General features: G+C 36.6%; 1 protein-coding gene across 2 annotated transcripts; it reads left to right on the forward strand.

Annotated features, from left to right (window-relative positions):
- Nucleotides 1-1,428: 1,428 nt before the first annotated feature.
- Nucleotides 1,429-17,703, forward strand: LOC123656433 (inositol hexakisphosphate kinase 1). Of its 2 annotated transcripts, XM_045592120.1 has the most exons (7): nt 1,429-1,590; nt 11,156-11,282; nt 13,375-13,498; nt 13,856-13,932; nt 15,720-15,895; nt 16,467-16,675; nt 16,847-17,703. In XM_045592120.1, the coding sequence occupies exons 1-7, from the start codon at nt 1,456-1,458 to the stop codon at nt 17,466-17,468; spliced, it is 1,470 nt and encodes a 489-aa protein (XP_045448076.1). In that variant the 5' UTR covers nt 1,429-1,455; the 3' UTR covers nt 17,469-17,703. The 2 variants fall into 2 exon arrangements, 1 of the variants encoding a protein (XP_045448076.1); XR_006743537.1 differs by lacking the exons at nt 1,429-1,590; nt 11,156-11,282; nt 13,856-13,932; ... (1 more) ...; nt 16,467-16,675; nt 16,847-17,703 and adding an exon at nt 12,726-12,858 and having other exon boundaries at nt 13,375-13,770.
- The last annotated feature ends 622 nt before the right edge of the window (nt 17,704-18,325 follow it).

The raw sequence follows: 18,325 nt of genomic DNA on the forward strand, positions 1-18,325 counted from the left end.
AGTCGTCTGACGACAAATAATACTGATAATGACGATTGGCGCCATGTCAGGTTTTGTTTATATTCACCAGTTGAACAAACTAGAGTGTTTTGATTGGTGTTTTCTTTATCTAGATTCGCTGTAGGACAAAGACTTTACTATCAGTTCAAGTCAGGTCAGTCAACGCATCTTGAAACCTGAAAGTTTGAAGGTTGTACTAATGTTGTATTGTTTAATTGGAACGAAGTTCCTTACGGCAGGCTTGACATTTCGCTGGGCGACCGAACTGAAAAAAATGTGATACTAAAACCGTAAAAAAATATATATAACGGAAGTGACGTAATATCAGTCACACGACTGTATAATATGACGTTTGTAAAACTAAAATATTACTAGTAAACTTTTTTTTAAATTATTTATGTAATTTTATACTGTCGACAAAAATAAATAAAGACATATGTTTCTTTATTTCACTTAATAGTTTAAATTATTATTATTTTTTTGATTTATTTTATTTTTATTATTTATATGGTATTTGTTATTTTCTAAAATACTAAATTTCCTAAATACTTTTATGTACTTAATTAAAAACCAATCACAAAATTAAAAAAAATCAAGAACTAGAAAATATATATAAAATTTAACATTTTTTTTTCAAATTGTGTTGCTTCTATACTATCCGAAGAAACTTCGTTTCTACCTGGTGTCCAATGACATCACATATTTTTTTAAACATGTTTGGCAAACCATTGTAAAATTTATTGAATTTTTGGTTTGTTATTATTGTAGGTCTGAACATATTATCTACAACCCTGTACCGTAAAATGTTTTAGTACAAAATAGTTGTAGTTTGTATATTAATGCATGTTTTAAATTATCAAATAATATTCTGTAAGGTTCTGGCTGGCTCTGACATTTTATCACATATGCAGTTGCGATCAGTCTTACATAATGTTCAATCAGATCATCTTTATATATCACGATAAGGCATGCTTGTCAATTAATCAATGTTTTCATCTATTTTAAAGCCGTTATTACGGTAGGGCGCGGTTCGGCACGCGTCCAAAAACTGTAAATCATGGTAATCGCGTCCAAAAAATGTAATCATGTAAATATATACTATTATTTCCGGAATATATATATATATATATATATATATATATATATATATATATATATATATATATATATATATATATATATATATATATATATATATATATATATATTTTTTTTTAAAACTCAGTTTTAGTAACAGATATATTTAGAAATCCGGATAGTCCTCGTAATCCCGGCTTTAAAAAACTTTTGGTTTACTAACAAACGGACGAAAGTAATACGAATCGTTTTTAAGATTTCAGTATGAACACACTCGTTTTAACCTAATGGTTTCAATCCGATCGAAAATTAAGCCAGTAATTTCAAATTTTTTCTCTGTTTTAGGTGGACAACGGCGGCGGTGGCTCGGCCGAAGTAATGGTGTACTCGCTCGGCTGGGGCATGGGAGAGCCGGAGCGGCGCGCGCTGGACCGCAAGCGTGCCCAGCCCGTCGCGCACACGCTCTCGCCCGATGACGGACACGAGGTCGATGTGCTACCTCTCCACAACCAGGTTACTATTCCACTACTGCTTACACTGCTTATACTTTCGTCATAATTGATTAAGCTGATACAACAATTGTTGTGGCTTAAAAAGCTGTGCACTGTAATTTAATATTTAATAATTGAAACCTATATATATATATATATATATTCAGTGTTGTATTTACTGCTGGTCTTTAAAGAATTGTTAATAATATCGTTTTATGTTCAGTTGCCTTAGTCACATAACGATTTGTATTGCTGTTAGTGACGGACCGTTGAATTTTCAAACATAATCGAAATTTAAAAGCTCGTCTGCAAAACGAATCGTTTTCTGAATATAGAGATTGAGCTGTAAGTTCATGTAAATGTTGACACCCGCTAAGTGGCATAAACAGCTTCTTGGGTCTTTAATGCAGAGAGTGAAAGTTAAGCGCGTGGTAAAAAATCTGAGGTACAGTACGTATAGGTTCCCTACTTCACAAATCCCACCATATTATTGCTTGGTAATTTTTAAAGTTTTGAAATAATATAATTCTTTTGTTACATCTTGAACGATGAAGTCTTGATGATGCAAACTAAACTCAGATTGCATTGTTTACATCGGCTTTTATCACTGTCTATTCCAGTGTATTAGATGTTGGCCTAAACGGCAATTAAGCGGGCAGTTTTACCTATATTCATCTCCTGGCTTAGCAAACACAATATAATACTTGTTGAACTGCAGGTGTTCAACAAAAAGTGCAGGTACTTTATGTGAAATAAGCAGCAAAAAAAGGTTCAAGACATTGGGCACGATTTGTTTGGTTTTCAAAACAAAATTTGTGCTATAAATAATAATAAGTTGCGGTGAAATAGCTCGTAAATTAGCGTGCCGGCTATTTGATTTCGTATTCTACTTTATATGTATCACAAAGTCGCTTTGCAATAGTTCCAGGTTGTTTTTTTGACATTGATGGCCGTTTCCTATAATATTTACGAATGTGTTATGTGCGGATAATAAATCTGAATAAAGTGCACTTATTTCTTTATTTAATTAATTTGATAAATACTATGATGGTGTTGAAATTTATTTAATAAGCTTTGATAAAATCACTTTCAAATTAGATATTTTTTATCTATATTTATTACTTAATGATCTGATTTTTTTTATATAATAGGCTGATCCTAGAGTGCCAAATTAATTTATCAACATGTGATAAAATATTTATGTATTAAGAGCACAATAAAAATAAAAAAAATAACAGAAACATAAGTAACGTACAAAACAATGATGAAATAAACATTTTATTTATTTTAAAACTTTGAATTGATGATATTTTATTTTCATATTATTTATACGGGGACAGATACTCAATTACAACAGAAATAAGTTTGTTTTATTTTGTGTTTTTATCTTAACGAGTTGAATTCGTGTGTATTATTCCTAAAATAAAAACGTTATTGAGGTCAACGACCTTGCGAACAACAATGACGCCCATGATCTGAATTTTAGATACAAATGTAACACTAGAATCGGTCCTCTAATTGTAAAGCGTTAGAGCTCGTACACATAAGTCATACTAGAGCCACAAATGCGTTTCTGGCTAAAGCTAGAAAAGGGTAAGAAGAAAATTAAGTAAGCAGCTACCTGTAAATCATATCTCAAGTTCGTATAGTTAACTTTTAGTTTTGTACGAGGTCCGAGGTATGGATAAAATAAAGAAAAGTAAAAGAAAGAAATTCATTGTTTATGTACAAATTAATTAACTTTATTATTTGGTGTAAACTTTTTTAAAAGTTACTTTGAAACAAGTTTAGAAATACTTTGGAAATAAGTTTTATAAAACAAAAAAGAGTATCGAACCTCCACATCTTTCTCGAACAACATTTATAAAAAAACTAGCTGTGCCCGCGGCTTCGCCCGCGTAGAAATCAGTGTGTCACAAAGTTTTCCCGGCAAACTTCCAGTGAAACTCTCATCAAATTCGGCTTAGCCGTTCCGTAAACCTTCCTCTTGAAGCCCTCTCTCCATTGGTTGGAAACCGCATGAAAATCCGTTCAGTAGATTTTAAAGGGAATCGATCACATACGCTTTTGGGAATTTTGTTTTATAATACACTAACTGTCGCCCGCGTCTACGTCCGCGTGGTTATGAAGATATGCATTACTATTAAGATGTTTAACGCAAACTATTCTTTATTTCAGCCACTTGAAATACTTATCAAACTGAGTAACTTTTTAAAAGGCACAATTTAGTATAATTTAATAGTTATTTTTATAAAACCTCTCTATACACCACTATTGTTATTTTCAGGCTGCAGTATAAATAACTTATCAGGCGAACTTATAGCTGCTGTATATGTTTTATACAAACTATCGACCCCAATTAACCCCCCTTAGTGGTGGAATATCGCAAAATCCGTTCTTAGCGGACATTTACTAACTATAATCTACCTCCCTGCCAAATTTCATCTTTGTCCATCCTGGATGGATGGACCATCCAACGGTTTTTGAGTTCTCGTGATGAGTGAGTCAGTAACCTTTCTCTTTTATATATATAGATTACGATGCATTATTTAGACACCTCACCATAGTTAATTTCTAAAGATACATTATTTGGACACCTTTTCGCTATCTATAGAGCATACATTTTAAATTTCAAGTCTCTTACTTCAAAAACATAGGGCTTTCATACAAACTTCCAACCCCCGTTTTATCTACTTAGGGGTCGAGTTTTGTAAAATCCGTTCTTAACGGATGTCTTATAAGGAAACTACCTACCTAATTTCAAGTTTTTAGCTATTATAGTTTCGGAGATTTTGTGATGAGTGAGTCGACCTAACATCCCCCGTTTTGACCCCAAAATGGAGTTAATTTCTAAACATACATTATTTGTACACTTCTCGATATCCATAGAGCATACGTTTTAAATTTCAAGTCTCTTACTTCAAAAACATAGGACTTTCATACAAACTTCCAAACCCCGTTTTACCCCTTTAGCGGTCGAGTTTCGTAAAATCCATTCTTAGCAGTAGTGTACGCCCTATAAGGAGCCTACCTGCTAAATTTCAAGTTTTTAGGTGTTATAGTTTCGGAGATCTCGTGATCAGTGAGTCAACCAACGATCCCCCGTTTTAACCCCAAAAAAGAGTTGATTTCTAAAGATACATTATTTGGACACCTTTTTACCATCTATGGAGCTTACATTTTAAATTTCAAGTCTCTTACTTCAAAAACATAGGACTTTCATACAAACTTCAAACCCCCGTTTTACCCCCTCAGGGGTCGAGTTTCATAAAATCCGTTCTTAACAGATGCCTACGTCTTATAAGGAGCCTATTTGCCAAATTTCAAGTTTGTGAGTGTTATAGTTTCGGAGATTTGTGATGAGTGAGTAAACCTACCATCCCCCGTTTTAACCCCAAAAGGGAGTTGATTTCTAAAGATTCATTATTTGAACACCTTCTCATCATCTATATGGTATACATTTTAAATTTCAAGTCTCTTACTTCAAAAACATGGGACTTTCATACAAACTTCCAACCCCCTTTTTACCCCCTTAAGGGTTGAATTTTGTAAAATTCGTTCTTAGCGGATGTCTACGCCCTATAAGGAGCCTTTCTGCCAAATTTCAAGTTTGTAACTGTTATAGTTTCGGAGATTTCGTGATGAGTAAGTCAACCTACCATCCCCCGTTTTAACCCCAAAAGGGAGTTGATTTCTAAAGATACATTATTTGAACACCTTCTCATTATCTATAGAACATACATTTTAAATTTCAAGTCTCTTCCTCCAAAAACATAGGACTTTCATACAAACTTCCAACCTCCGTTTTATCCCCTTAGGGGTAGAGTTTCATAAAATTCGTTCTTAGCAAATTTATACGCCCTATAAGAAACGTACCTGCCAAATTTCAAGTTTGTAGGTATTATAGTTTCGGAGATTTCGTGATGAGTGAATCAACCTACCATCCCCCGTTTTAACCCCAAAAGGGAGTTGATTTCTAAATATACATTATTTAGACACCTTCTCACCATCTATAGAGCATACATTTTAAATTTCAAGTCTCTTACTTCAAAAACATAGGACTTTCATACAAACTTCCAAACCCCGTTTTACCCCCTTAGGGGTCGAGTTTTGTAAAACCCGTTCTTAGCAAATGTCTACGCCCTATAAGAAGCCTATCTGCCAAATTTCAAGTTTGTAGGTGTTATAGTTTCGGAGATTTCGTGATGTGTGAGTAAACCTACCATCCCCCGTTTTAACCCCAAAAGGGAGTTGATTTCTAAAGATTCATTATTTGAACACCTTCTCATCATCTATATGGTATACATTTTAAATTTCAAGTCTCTTACTTCAAAAACATGGGACTTTCATACAAACTTCCAACCCCCTTTTTACCCCCTTAAGGGTTGAATTTTGTAAAATTCGTTCTTAGCGGATGTCTACGCCCTATAAGGAGCCTTTCTGCCAAATTTCAAGTTTGTAACTGTTATAGTTTCGGAGATTTCGTGATGAGTAAGTCAACCTACCATCCCCCGTTTTAACCCCAAAAGGGAGTTGATTTCTAAAGATACATTATTTGAACACCTTCTCATTATCTATAGAACATACATTTTAAATTTCAAGTCTCTTCCTCCAAAAACATAGGACTTTCATACAAACTTCCAACCTCCGTTTTATCCCCTTAGGGGTAGAGTTTCATAAAATTCGTTCTTAGCAAATTTATACGCCCTATAAGAAACGTACCTGCCAAATTTCAAGTTTGTAGGTATTATAGTTTCGGAGATTTCGTGATGAGTGAGTCAACGTACCATCCCCCGTTTCAACCCCAAAAAGGGGTTGATTTCTAAAGATACATTATTTGGACACTTTCTTACCATCTATAGAGCATACATTTTAAATTTCATGTCTCTTACTTCAAAAACATAGGACTTTTATACAAACTTCCAACCCCCGTTTTACCCCCTTAGGGGTCGAGTTTCGTAAAATCCGTTCTTAGCGGATCTCTACGCCCTATAAGAGCCTTCCTGCCAAATTTCAAGTTTGTAGGTGTTATAGTTTCGGAGATTTCGTGATCAGTGAGTCAACGTACCATCCCCCGTTTCAACCCCAAAAAGGGGTTGATTTCTAAAGATACATTATTTGGACACTTTCTCACCATCTATAGAGCATATATTTTAAATTTCAGGTCTCTTATTTCAAAAACATAGGACTTTTATACAAACTTCCAACCACCGTTTTACCCCCTTAGGGGTCGATTTTCGTAAAATTCGTTCTTAGCGGATGTTTACGTCCTATAAGGAGCTTTCCTGCCAAATTTCAAGTTTGTAGGTGTTATAGTTTCGGAGATTTCGTGATCAGTGAGTCAACGTACCATCCCCCGTTTCAACCCCAAAAAGGGGTTGATTTCTAAAGATACATTATTTGGACACTTTCTCACCATCTATAGAGCATACATTTTAAATTTCAGGTCTCTTACTTCAAAAACATAGGACTTTCATACAAACTTCCAACCCCCGTTTTACCCCCTTAGGGGTCGAGTTTCGTAAAATCCGTTCTTAGCGGATGTCTACGTCCTATAAGGAGCCTACCTGCCAAATTTCAAGTTTATAGGTGTTATAGTTTCGGAGATTTCGTGATCAGTGAGTCAACCTACCATCCCCGTTTTAACCCCAAAAAGGGGTTGATTTCTAAAGATACATTATTTGGACGCCTTCTCATCATCTATAGAGCATACATTTTAAATTTCAAGTCTTTTACTTCTAAAACATAGGACTTTCATACAAACTTCCAACCCCCGTTTCACCCCCTTAGGGGTCGAGTTTCGTAAAATCCGTTCTTAGCGGATGTCTACGTCCTATAAGGAGCCTACCTGCCAAATTTCAAGTTTGTAGGTGTTATAGTTTCGGAGATTTCGTGATGAGTGAGTGACCTTTCGCTTTTATATATATTATATATTAACCGAAATTTTAAAAATATCTTCTACTCAGGTTTCATCCCAAAAAGTCACTACCTATTTATCAAAATTTTTAATAGATATATTTTCATATACTGTTAAAAAGGTTTTTTTATAAATTAGTTTTGATTTTTTGTTTGCTTGTTTTCATTGGTTGCTGGTATTGCGAATATTATTCAAAGTTCATTCGACGTTATTGATATTACAAATTTCTTTTCGTTTTTCGTTTCACTTCATTTATACCTACCTATTTAGATAATTTTAAGTCTGTTTTGTTAACTAATTACAACTTTCAATTAAACATGTAAAACAATGGTTTAATTTAAAGAAGGCTAAAAAAGGGATGTAATTTATAATTATTTAGACAAGGCCTTTTGTTACTAATAGTCACACTAACACACACATTTTTCCCTCTGGGACCATTATGTCTTATGGAGTGATGAAGTAAGCGAACACTTACGAAATTTTCCTTCCTTATTTGTCCTATTATAACGTATATACATGTATAACAATCGTTTCGCTACAGTTATTTACAGTAAAAAAAAATCCGATGTGATAATTTTTATTTCCTAGACTGATGGAGGTATAAATATAAAAGTTATTCTTAAGTGTTTGTTAGTCTCTTGTCTAATTTATTGCAGTGGTGCAGAATTTTCCTCTGACCTCGATGTAAATAAGAGTTATGGAAACAGACGTCGAACTAAATCGAGATTATACCAAAATAAAACTTTTTACGCTTCGATTTACAGATGGTAAAGTTCTATTTTTACTTACATTGATTTTAAGAGCACCGTTGTTTTCATAGTCTATCGAGTGGTAGGTAAACACTTCGTAAATTAAGCTCTTAATGATTTTATCAGTATTTTAAAGTAATACACTCAAAGGGTTACGTCGTAAGTGATTGAATCTCTACTTATACCTACTGCTCGTTACGTAGCAAGTACGCACGTTCTAATCCTTTGTTTAGATAAAAAGTTCTTTATGGTGAATTTTTAATTGCTATTACAATAATCATTGAGTGGTATTTGCAGTATGTTGTTTTTTATACACACATGGAATGGATAGACAATACATTATATAGTTTTTTTTTTCTTACACGGAAACACAATAGACATTGTCCATAATACATATTTGAGTAACGTTTTCTGGTTTTCTGTAAATAATAACTTTCCGATTGTTATTTTAATTTTTTTTTCATTGTTTTCCGTTTTAAACATTATTCGTATTTGGTTTGTAAAAAAGATGGCGTATTCATTAATTTAACTATTACGGCTTTCAATTGAACTTCGTTTCTTTTTTTTACCAATTCAAGGTACGATTTGATTGTGATTGTAAAACTTACCATGTTCATCATTTTGTGTTCCCGATATTTTTGCATATAAATAACAGTGTTAGTGACCACGAAAGTTTAAAAACTATTCAAAAGTTAAATTAGTGCGAAGTAAATAATATTTATATAATAGAGTTAATATTAACATACACGTATGTAGAGATACAGAGACGTCGTTGGATACTTATGTATATCGACAGTTGTCAACGTGATGTCAAAAAAGTAATTTGTGGTTAAAAGTTTAAACGTTAATTAACACTACAAATTAATTGGCTCGCGACCAAATATGAGAACGGCCATTGTTGTCGTAGTTTCCTCTTAACTTTTTTTTTCGTTTATGCTACATTAATTTGTACATTGGATTAAAATACGTACTACTTACGTATTACATTTCTAATTAACCATTTCACAGCGGGAACAAATTAATTGGCAAGAAATTTTGTGTGGGAACCACTTATGACATAAATACTAAGACAAATTTAAGTCGTAAACAAACATTGATTCTGGCTTGATACCCTGGACTTTAAACGCGTATGATAAGTCTTGGAATAAACTAACAAATATCATTTATAATGTTAAAATGAAGGGACGTTCTTAAAAGGGATTTTATAAGCCGGATCAGTGAGGACCATTCAGGTGTTGGCGCTCGCTCGGGTCAACGGCATCAGCTAACTTTTTTCACGGTCATTTGTAATTCGATCGTACAACACATCACAAGTAGAGTGTGATTCCACTGCACTGCATCCCGTGTGTGCGTTACTCGTTCTCGACCGCTGACTTTTAGGTCAGCATATCTTTTTTATTTAAACGTGTAGCCTGCTCTTTAATATTATTAACTAGCCGTGAGCCGCAGTTTCACTCGCGTTAATTAGTATTCCTTGGTAAATGGGCCATCCAGCACAAAAATAGTTTTTCAATTCGAACCAGTAGCTCCTAGGATTAGCGCGTTTAATCAAATAAACTTTTCAGCTTTATAGTATTAGTAAATATGTAGGTATGTTAGTAAATATGTAGGAGGCGAATAAGTCATTCACAAATCCTTAAATGTTTACGTCGTCTTATCTCAAGAGATTTCGGCTAAAATCATTTTATATTCATATTTGTCAAAAATAATGTGTTTTATATCTTCCTAGCTGTGCCCACGAATCCGTCCGGGTGAAATAGTTAGTGACTTTGAAAAGAATTTTTTGGATATATCTTTTGGTTTATTTTGCATTAGAAACATCGTCGTTTGGGTATTTACATGTACAGCGCGATTGTTTAAATTGGCATAACTTTTTTATTTTTACTGAAACAAACATTAAATGTTAATTCATGCTTACCACAACATATTAGTGAAAACCGCATTTACATTTACCTTTTTATTGTATGTATTGATTGATAAAGTAAACAAAAATAGGTTGTATTTTTTAATTTTTCTGTAGGTTTCTAAATATTGTTTTCTTCTCTGAATTCTGGTAATGCTTGATTTTGAACAAACTTCGTAGAGTTATTCAATTTCTTATCGATAATGTTAATTATGATAATGGATACAAACGAAAAAACTTATATAAGTCTTTGTTTGATAACAACAGGCTGAGAATGACATCATCTTTAGATTGCAAAAAAATCTTGATGTGCTCCGTTGGTATGGTGCTAATAAACAAGTTATGTTTTCGAGTTGGTTTTACTATTTATTGAATTCAGTTATGGTTTACATAAGTGTTGAGAAAAATGCTAAATATATTACTACTTCTCAATTTGTGTACGGTTCACCCGATGGAAAGCGATTACTGTAGCTTATAGACGGCTGCAACACAAGAAGCACCGCAAAAGCGTTGCTGACCTACCCCTAATCCCCCCCCCCCCAGGAGCTCTGGTCACCTTACTCACCACAGAAATACAACATTGCTTAAAACCAATATTATTTAGCTGTGATCTTCTGTAAGGTCTAGGTACTTCCTCAGTCGAGCTGCTCCAGATTTTGAGCATAATATTTCCTGCTGTACCTACCTCAGTTAAGTGCATTAGTTAGTTAGTCCACTTCAGTTAGTTTCGTGTTCATAAATGACTAACTGTTGAAAACTTGTGCCTGAAAGCACGCAAACATACAAAATTCCAAGTAGTTTCGTTAATGACTATATGATAAAATTTTAAAAATCCTTTTCTTAATCACATACAGTATGAAATCAATATCCTTTCAAAATTTCATTCATTTTGAGAGGATATTGATTTTATACTGTACGCTTTAATTGTAGTAGTTTAGGCTGGGTGTAACATATTAATGTTAGTCGGGACATTGCAATATTTCCAAGTCAAAGATATTTATCTATATGTGGCGTGCAGGTTGGCGGGCACACCAGGCTGCTGGTGTTGAACGACAGCACGGTGATCAAGCCGCTCAACATCCGCGAGCTGCATTTCTACCAGAACATTCCCGAAGACATCCAGAGCTTTGTGCCGCGATACAAAGGTGAGCATCGACACTCGATACCCGTTGGAGTTAAGCGTTTGCTCGGTTCGCTTTTATGATTTCGCTGAATGTATCATTTATCGTTATCATTCATTGCATCAAACATTTAATTATTTTTTTCAATTTTTATACCACTATATATTTATTCGATGTCTCGTTTTGATTTAGTCTTCAAATAATTGTTTGTTGATATTGCATTTTCGAGCACTAAGGGAGTTATTGCTTTTTTATTTTCGTTTTCACCTCCGATGCTATTGTATTTATTGTTTGAATGTTACACGTATGGTACATACTCGTTTAGAAGTATTTATCGATTCATTAATGATTTGCGTCATATCGCAATAGAGCCGTTAACGATCTTGTCTACGCATTCGATTATGAATCGATGCGTAAACCGTGGATGAGGGGATAATGTGATTAATATGTAATTGGATTTAACTCCCCTTGCTGCTCACTTGACTTGAATCGTGACATAACGATGTGAGTTGTGCGTGCGAGAGAGACGCGTGGCCGATGACACAAACCCGCCGACCGCGATCATTCATTTTATAATATAAATATCAACTATGTTTACGAATATTATCTCCAAGTAAACATAAGAAACTTGAACGTTATTGTGAAAGTAACGGTTAACTGTTATGCGTGAAAACACACGGAATGCTTAAGCCTGCTTTCCGTGAGTTTTACTGTTAAGACTGCTATTAACGTAGGATAAGCAGTGTAGTCATTGGCTTCTCATATAAGCTTTTAAGATAATTGCATTTGAGCGGATCGCAGGTTTATTATTGTAAAGTTTTTCTAAGCTACGATCTAAAATATTTTAAACAATGTCTATCATCCTTAGGAACGCATCAAAAAATCAAATCATATACTGGGTTATTATATATAAAAATATTCTTTACTGTCATTATTACGTCATTAACTTATGAGTTATTATTATTTGAATTATGTAGCGCCGAGGAAGACCTGAGTTAAAAAAGAGAAAACGTTTGAGAGTGAAAAAATACTTTTGTTACAGAGCTTGTTATTGCATGTTTGAATTGAGATACACTTTCAAAATTAATTACAAAATTATACTACTTTTCTTCCCGCTTATGTTAAAAATACTAATGTAATATGAAATAAAGGAAAGTAAACTTTTAAAATAACTTAATTTTATGAAACATAATTTTCTAACTATATTAATATATTAAAAAAATCTTCATAATTATCTTTTACGTAAGGCATTAAATTTTTTGTTAAATTTCTCGTAGAAATCGGAACAAAGGCCTAGGTTATTATAATATCACATTAATTATTTACAATTAGTTAGAAAAAGGAATAAAACATTTTAACATTTAAAAGTCGATCGAAAATTCAGTAATTTATATTGCACAAGCTCAGTAGCGTGCTTTTGTTAGGGCCGAGCCGTGTGCTCGCGGGCGGGCGGATGGCGGGTTTGAGCGCGAGAGCGGGAGCGGGTCTGGGGTCAGGAACACAATATTAGTTTCCTTGTTGTCGCAAGGGTTGCGGCGCTGCGGCGGGCGGAGCGACGCCGGCGGCTCATCACACAACCGCCCCTAATAGCGCCCTAGCGGTAATTTTACATTATGGGTTTGTAAACCTTTACTTAAACCTACATTCACCACACTTACAAACAAGACACCACACACCGCCGATAAACATCACACGATACGACACATACACGTTATGAACATTAACTTTACACACACTCGATTGCAGTTATACATAACAAAAGATATACAAACCCTTTATAAAATTACGTACCTAAACGATAATTTTTCACTTTTATTCATATTAAAGCTGGATTTAGCAAAAATAGTAAGTAAAATACATACTATATTAAAGTGTAGGAACTAGAATTTATGTATTCATTAAATGCAAAGTTTAAATAAATGGCGTTAAATTAAAGAAATATTTAACGTAATATTTTGATTTTCCCTTTGCAAGCATCATATTTTTGTCTATTTTAATATAGTGTGCATAATTCTAGACATTGTATAGTTTTGTAAAAGTAAAAATGTGTAATAGTATTTTACATGATTTGAGTGAATACGGAAACAAGAAATGATCTGTTGGCCGTTTGTTGCAGGCGTGATGCAGGCCTCACATACGGGAGGAACGAAATTGGACAAGCGGTACTCGCCATGTTTCCGCGACGAGAACGGGCGCAAGCAGTCGCTGAGCGGGAAGCGCAAGCGCGACGACGTATTCAAGTGCGTATCCGAGCGTGCCCGCTCGCACTCGAGCCGTACACTCCTCGACACTTGTCATGTGTCCTTTATCATATTTCAGAAACTATGACGTACGCCGGACCGGCACCCGACGTCGCCATTAATTCATATCATCGCAATACTTAACTATCCCACTAACGCGTGAGCGATGCACGAACCACTCACACGGCGAGCCTCCGATTGTGACTTGCGTCGTGGAGTCGTGGTAATTTATACAGTTTGATTGAAATGTAACAATATAACAGATAACGCCAGCTCTGTGTTTCAATTAGCTCCTACTGACGACGTAGCTCGGAGACTGTCGCGGCGTTACTTTACTCGATGCTTTTCTTTTTACAGATTTAAAGTTCATCGAAACGGCAATGCGAGCGAAGTACTTAAGAGCATTGCACACATGGACAACTCTAATAAGCAATGTAAGTACAAAAAATGTAAGGCATAAAAATTTGCCTTAAGTTTAGTTACAGTTTTTTACTATTGCCAAACAGTTATTAGGGGTCGTCCATTAATCACATGAGGCTCGAAAGGCAGGGGGGGGGGGGGGGCAGGGATGCGAATTTTTTTACGAAATATCACAAGGACTATAATGAGATGACACGTGTGTTTATTTTTCGATGAACTTGCAATTACTAAACTAAAAAAACAACCAACTAACCCCCTGCCGATTTGATATCCGTCTGAAAATTTGTATATATATTTTATTTTATATTTAATTTTCAAAAATTAAATTAATTATACCAGGTATTCAAAGAAAAATAGGATAACATTCTGAATATTTTAATAGACTGTGCACGAAAAAATTCACGTAATTTTTGGGTAATTTATTCTAAAACTTCACCACATATCATCGAGGGTCCTATCACCTATCCCTGGAAGGTGTTAAAAAGTTGCTAAAAACATTGCGTGATTAAGAGCCATTTCACAAAAATCAGTAACAATCCGCGAAATTGTAATATTTTGACGTCGTTAATCTCAGTGTTGGATGCAATAATGTAATTTACATTCTTGAAATATAATAGAGCAACCTTTGTTGTAGTCCATAGTCGGATCAGAATTTTGATTTATATTATGTGTATAAAATTATTATCCTTTTCATCAGCCTCCTCCCTGGGTAAACGGTCGCAATGTATACTTTGAAGTCCTACTTTTCAATAACCTCTACGTTGAAACCATTTTAAAAAAATATCATAATATGTGGAATATAATTTTGTTGTCCACTATCATAGATTTTTATTCCATTTGTATCTCTATTAAACGATAAAAAAAATTTAAAGTTACGAATATTTTCCAAATAAGTACAATTTTAAAAGCGATATTTCTCTTAGAAAACTAAGAAATTTTAACGAACTATCTTCATCAAAGTAAACTTACATCATTAAGGAATACAAAAAAAAAAAAAAAAATTAAAAGATGTAATTATTTTTAATACATTTTATATTAAATAATAAAAAGATAGTATATATTGCCACGCATCGAGCCCGGTAAATCAGTCGAGCGCTAGCGCTCTTAGAGGTAAGGTCCACGCCAAATTCTGCGCAGCCGTCTCTTTCGCTCACACGCGCCAAGCGCCTGTTGTTATAGCGGATAAAACGCATTTGATACTTTCATAATAAAATATAAATAAAATAAACATATTACGAAAATGACTGTAAAATAATATAATGATAATTTCTGTAAACAAATGTATAATTTAATTTTTTTTTCTCACACTATCAATACAAATAGGCATTTCAATCTGTTTGTCTTGTTATTTGTTAATTAATATGTTTGTCGGTGTCGATGTCATTAAATGCTTTTTTATTCATATCGTAAATATTAGATTCATTCGTAAACTGAAAAAACTAAATCAATTTAAAAAAATTGTTTCATAAAATTGATTTTTTTTATTTTATTTTAAATTTATTGACTGTTGTTATATAACATACTTGAAATTTTTAACAAATTAATTATGTAAAAAACATTTTATACCATAGTTATAATTTTTATTATACATCAGAAAATGATCACGATGGTCTTTTGGTTGTCACACTATACGTACTAGCACAAAGATCGCGCGGCTCGTACGACTCGCGCGATGCGACCAAATTTACCTAAACTTGCAGAGCGTAAAATTGTGAAATGGCTCTTAATGGACGATCTTACTTATTACTTGAGCCTACCCAAAACTAATGTGGAGTCAATATAAAATCGTATCTTTCGTCAGACTTTCTGATGATGGAGAACATAACGTCGTCGTACCGGCGGCCGTGCGTGCTGGACCTCAAGATGGGCACGCGGCAACACGGCGACGACGCCAGCGCCGAGAAGCGCACCAAGCAGATTGCGAAGTGCCAGGCCAGCACCTCCGGCACGCTGGGGGTGCGACTCTGCGGCATGCAGGTACTGTGTAGCACACGACTCGACGTATTGTTACTTACACTGAGTACTAACTGAGGTAGGGTGCAGTGGGCAATATCCTACTCGAAATCTGTAGCGGCCCGACTGGGGAAGTATCTCAACCTTACAGAAGATCACAGCTAAATAACACTGCTCTCAAAAAGTGTTGTGATCATGGTGAGTTTGAGCACCTTGGGTCGCATTGTCAATCCCTACTCGTATCGCCCGATAAATATATACACTTTCCATTAGGTGAGCCTTACGGCTTGTTTGCTGACCTAGTTGTACAAAAAAAAAAATGATGTCTATCTGCGGACAAAGTACAGAACGGGACACTTGAGTACGGTTATCGTCCTTCGCAAATTTCATCAGTTGTCGATATAATTGTCTAGAAGACAGTTCACTTCCAACTACAATGCAGTTAAGACATTTTATGCTTCTCATAAGTAAACAAGGTTCTATTACGCCTTTAATTACAACGCCTAAATTATAATTGATCCTGGATTTGTTCCAGCGGGCTAATGCCCGCTCGTATTAATTTTAGATCCCTAACTGAATTCCGGTTCCTCCGCAGATATACGTGCCGGAGACGGGCGCGTGCCTGCGGCGCGACAAGTACTGGGGCCGCTCGCTCACGGAGGCGGGGCTGCGCGAGGCGCTGCGCGACTTCTTCGCGGCCGGCGCCGGCGCCGTGCGCGCGCGCGTCGTGCGCTGCGTGCTGCGCCACCTGGACGCGCTGCGCCGCGCCGTCGCCAAGCAGACCTCGTACCGGTTCTACTCCTGGTGAGCACCGCCCCGCGCTTCCATAACCTACAGTGGGAAAAATATTTGTACAAATACAAGTGTCCATTCCGAGCTGGAATCGAACCCGCAGACCGCCGGTGTTTCGGCACGTACGCGGCACACGCACCACTCCGGAGCGGTCGTCTACATAACTCGATTGCTACCTTCCAGCTCGCTGCTCATAGTTTACGAGGGCGACGTGGTGAGCGAGCTCGTCCCGGACGAGACGACCGCCGTCTCGTCGGAGTACGAGGGCGACGCCTCGGCCGGCTCATCGGAGTCCGTTCCCTCGCCGGGCCACTTCGACATGTCGACGCTGCACGACGAGATCTACGGCGACGCGCGCGAGCCCTTCGTGCCGCACTCGGAGGAGACCATGGGCGGGTACGAGGAGGGCGAGCCGGGCGAGGCCCGCGCGGCGCGCCAGCCGCCCAGCCCCGACTCCGCCGACAGCTGGATGGCGTACTCGTCCGCCAGCGGCGAGTCGTGGCGCCACGCAGCCGAGACGGAGGCGGGGGAGGAGGACGAGTTCGGCAAGCGCGCGCGCACGCGGCCCTCGCCCCCCGCGCCCGCGCCCGCGCCCCCCGCGCCGCCCGCACCTCCCGCGCCGCCCGACGAGCGCGTCGACATCCGCATGATCGACTTCGCGCACACGGCGTTCGCGGGCGCGGCGGCCGAGTCCCCGCTGGCGACGGCCACGCCGCACCACGGGCCCGACTGCGGGTTCCTCACCGGCGTCGACTCGCTCAAGCGCCTGCTCACGGAGATCCTCCACCCGCAGGCCTACAGTTAATGAGACCCCGTCCGCGCCGCGTCGGCGCTCTCTAGACAAAATTCGCAATAACGTAACCCCTGGACCCGGCCCGGCCGGTCCCGGAGATCTTCGCGGAGTACGCTCGCCTCGAGATTCGACGTGAGATACTTTGGAAAGAGACTATTTTCCTTAAAATTATAAAATATTTGACTGATATCGCTCCCAGTGAATTTACTTGATATTTAATAATCCGCCGGGCGATCACGTCGAGCGGTCGAAAGCAGGGTATTTTCGCTTCGTCCGCCGTTCCTCGTACGTATATGACTCTCTCACCCCGTGTGGCCGCAAAGCGGTCGTTGCACCTAGTGAATGTTGGCGGTACAAATATTATTTAATTAATATTAAAAAATATTATAATTTGAAGGGACCCAGTAGCTATTCTAAAGTGTATTTTTAAGTATTATTATTACAATATTTCCAGATCGTTGTGTATCCTTCGGATCGATTAAGTCTTTGGTTTTCGTGTGATGGACAAACTTATGGAATACATACTTAGCTCAGATGTGTAGACATTCCCTGTCAATGTTAGGTAGCTAAAAACTGAAACTTTTTGCGAACTTTCTCGAATGTTTTGCATTTTGATTCTATATTCGAGCATTTGTTATTAAAACGTCATTTAAAAGTTAAAATTACGTCTCACTATTTACCAACAATAGTCTATTGTTGTGTATCTGTTCGACCCTAACATAATTTTCAATTATCTTAAATAATTATATAATATTTTATTTATCTTATTATGACATGCTCTACTTGTGAATAAAAAAATTGTAAAGGGTAATATTTGTTAGTAGATAGTTATTAAAAAAAAGAAACGATATTTATGTATTACATAAATA

This window comes from Melitaea cinxia, chromosome 9 (genome assembly GCF_905220565.1).
Source record: "Melitaea cinxia chromosome 9, ilMelCinx1.1, whole genome shotgun sequence".
NCBI lineage: Eukaryota > Metazoa > Arthropoda > Insecta > Lepidoptera > Nymphalidae > Melitaea > Melitaea cinxia.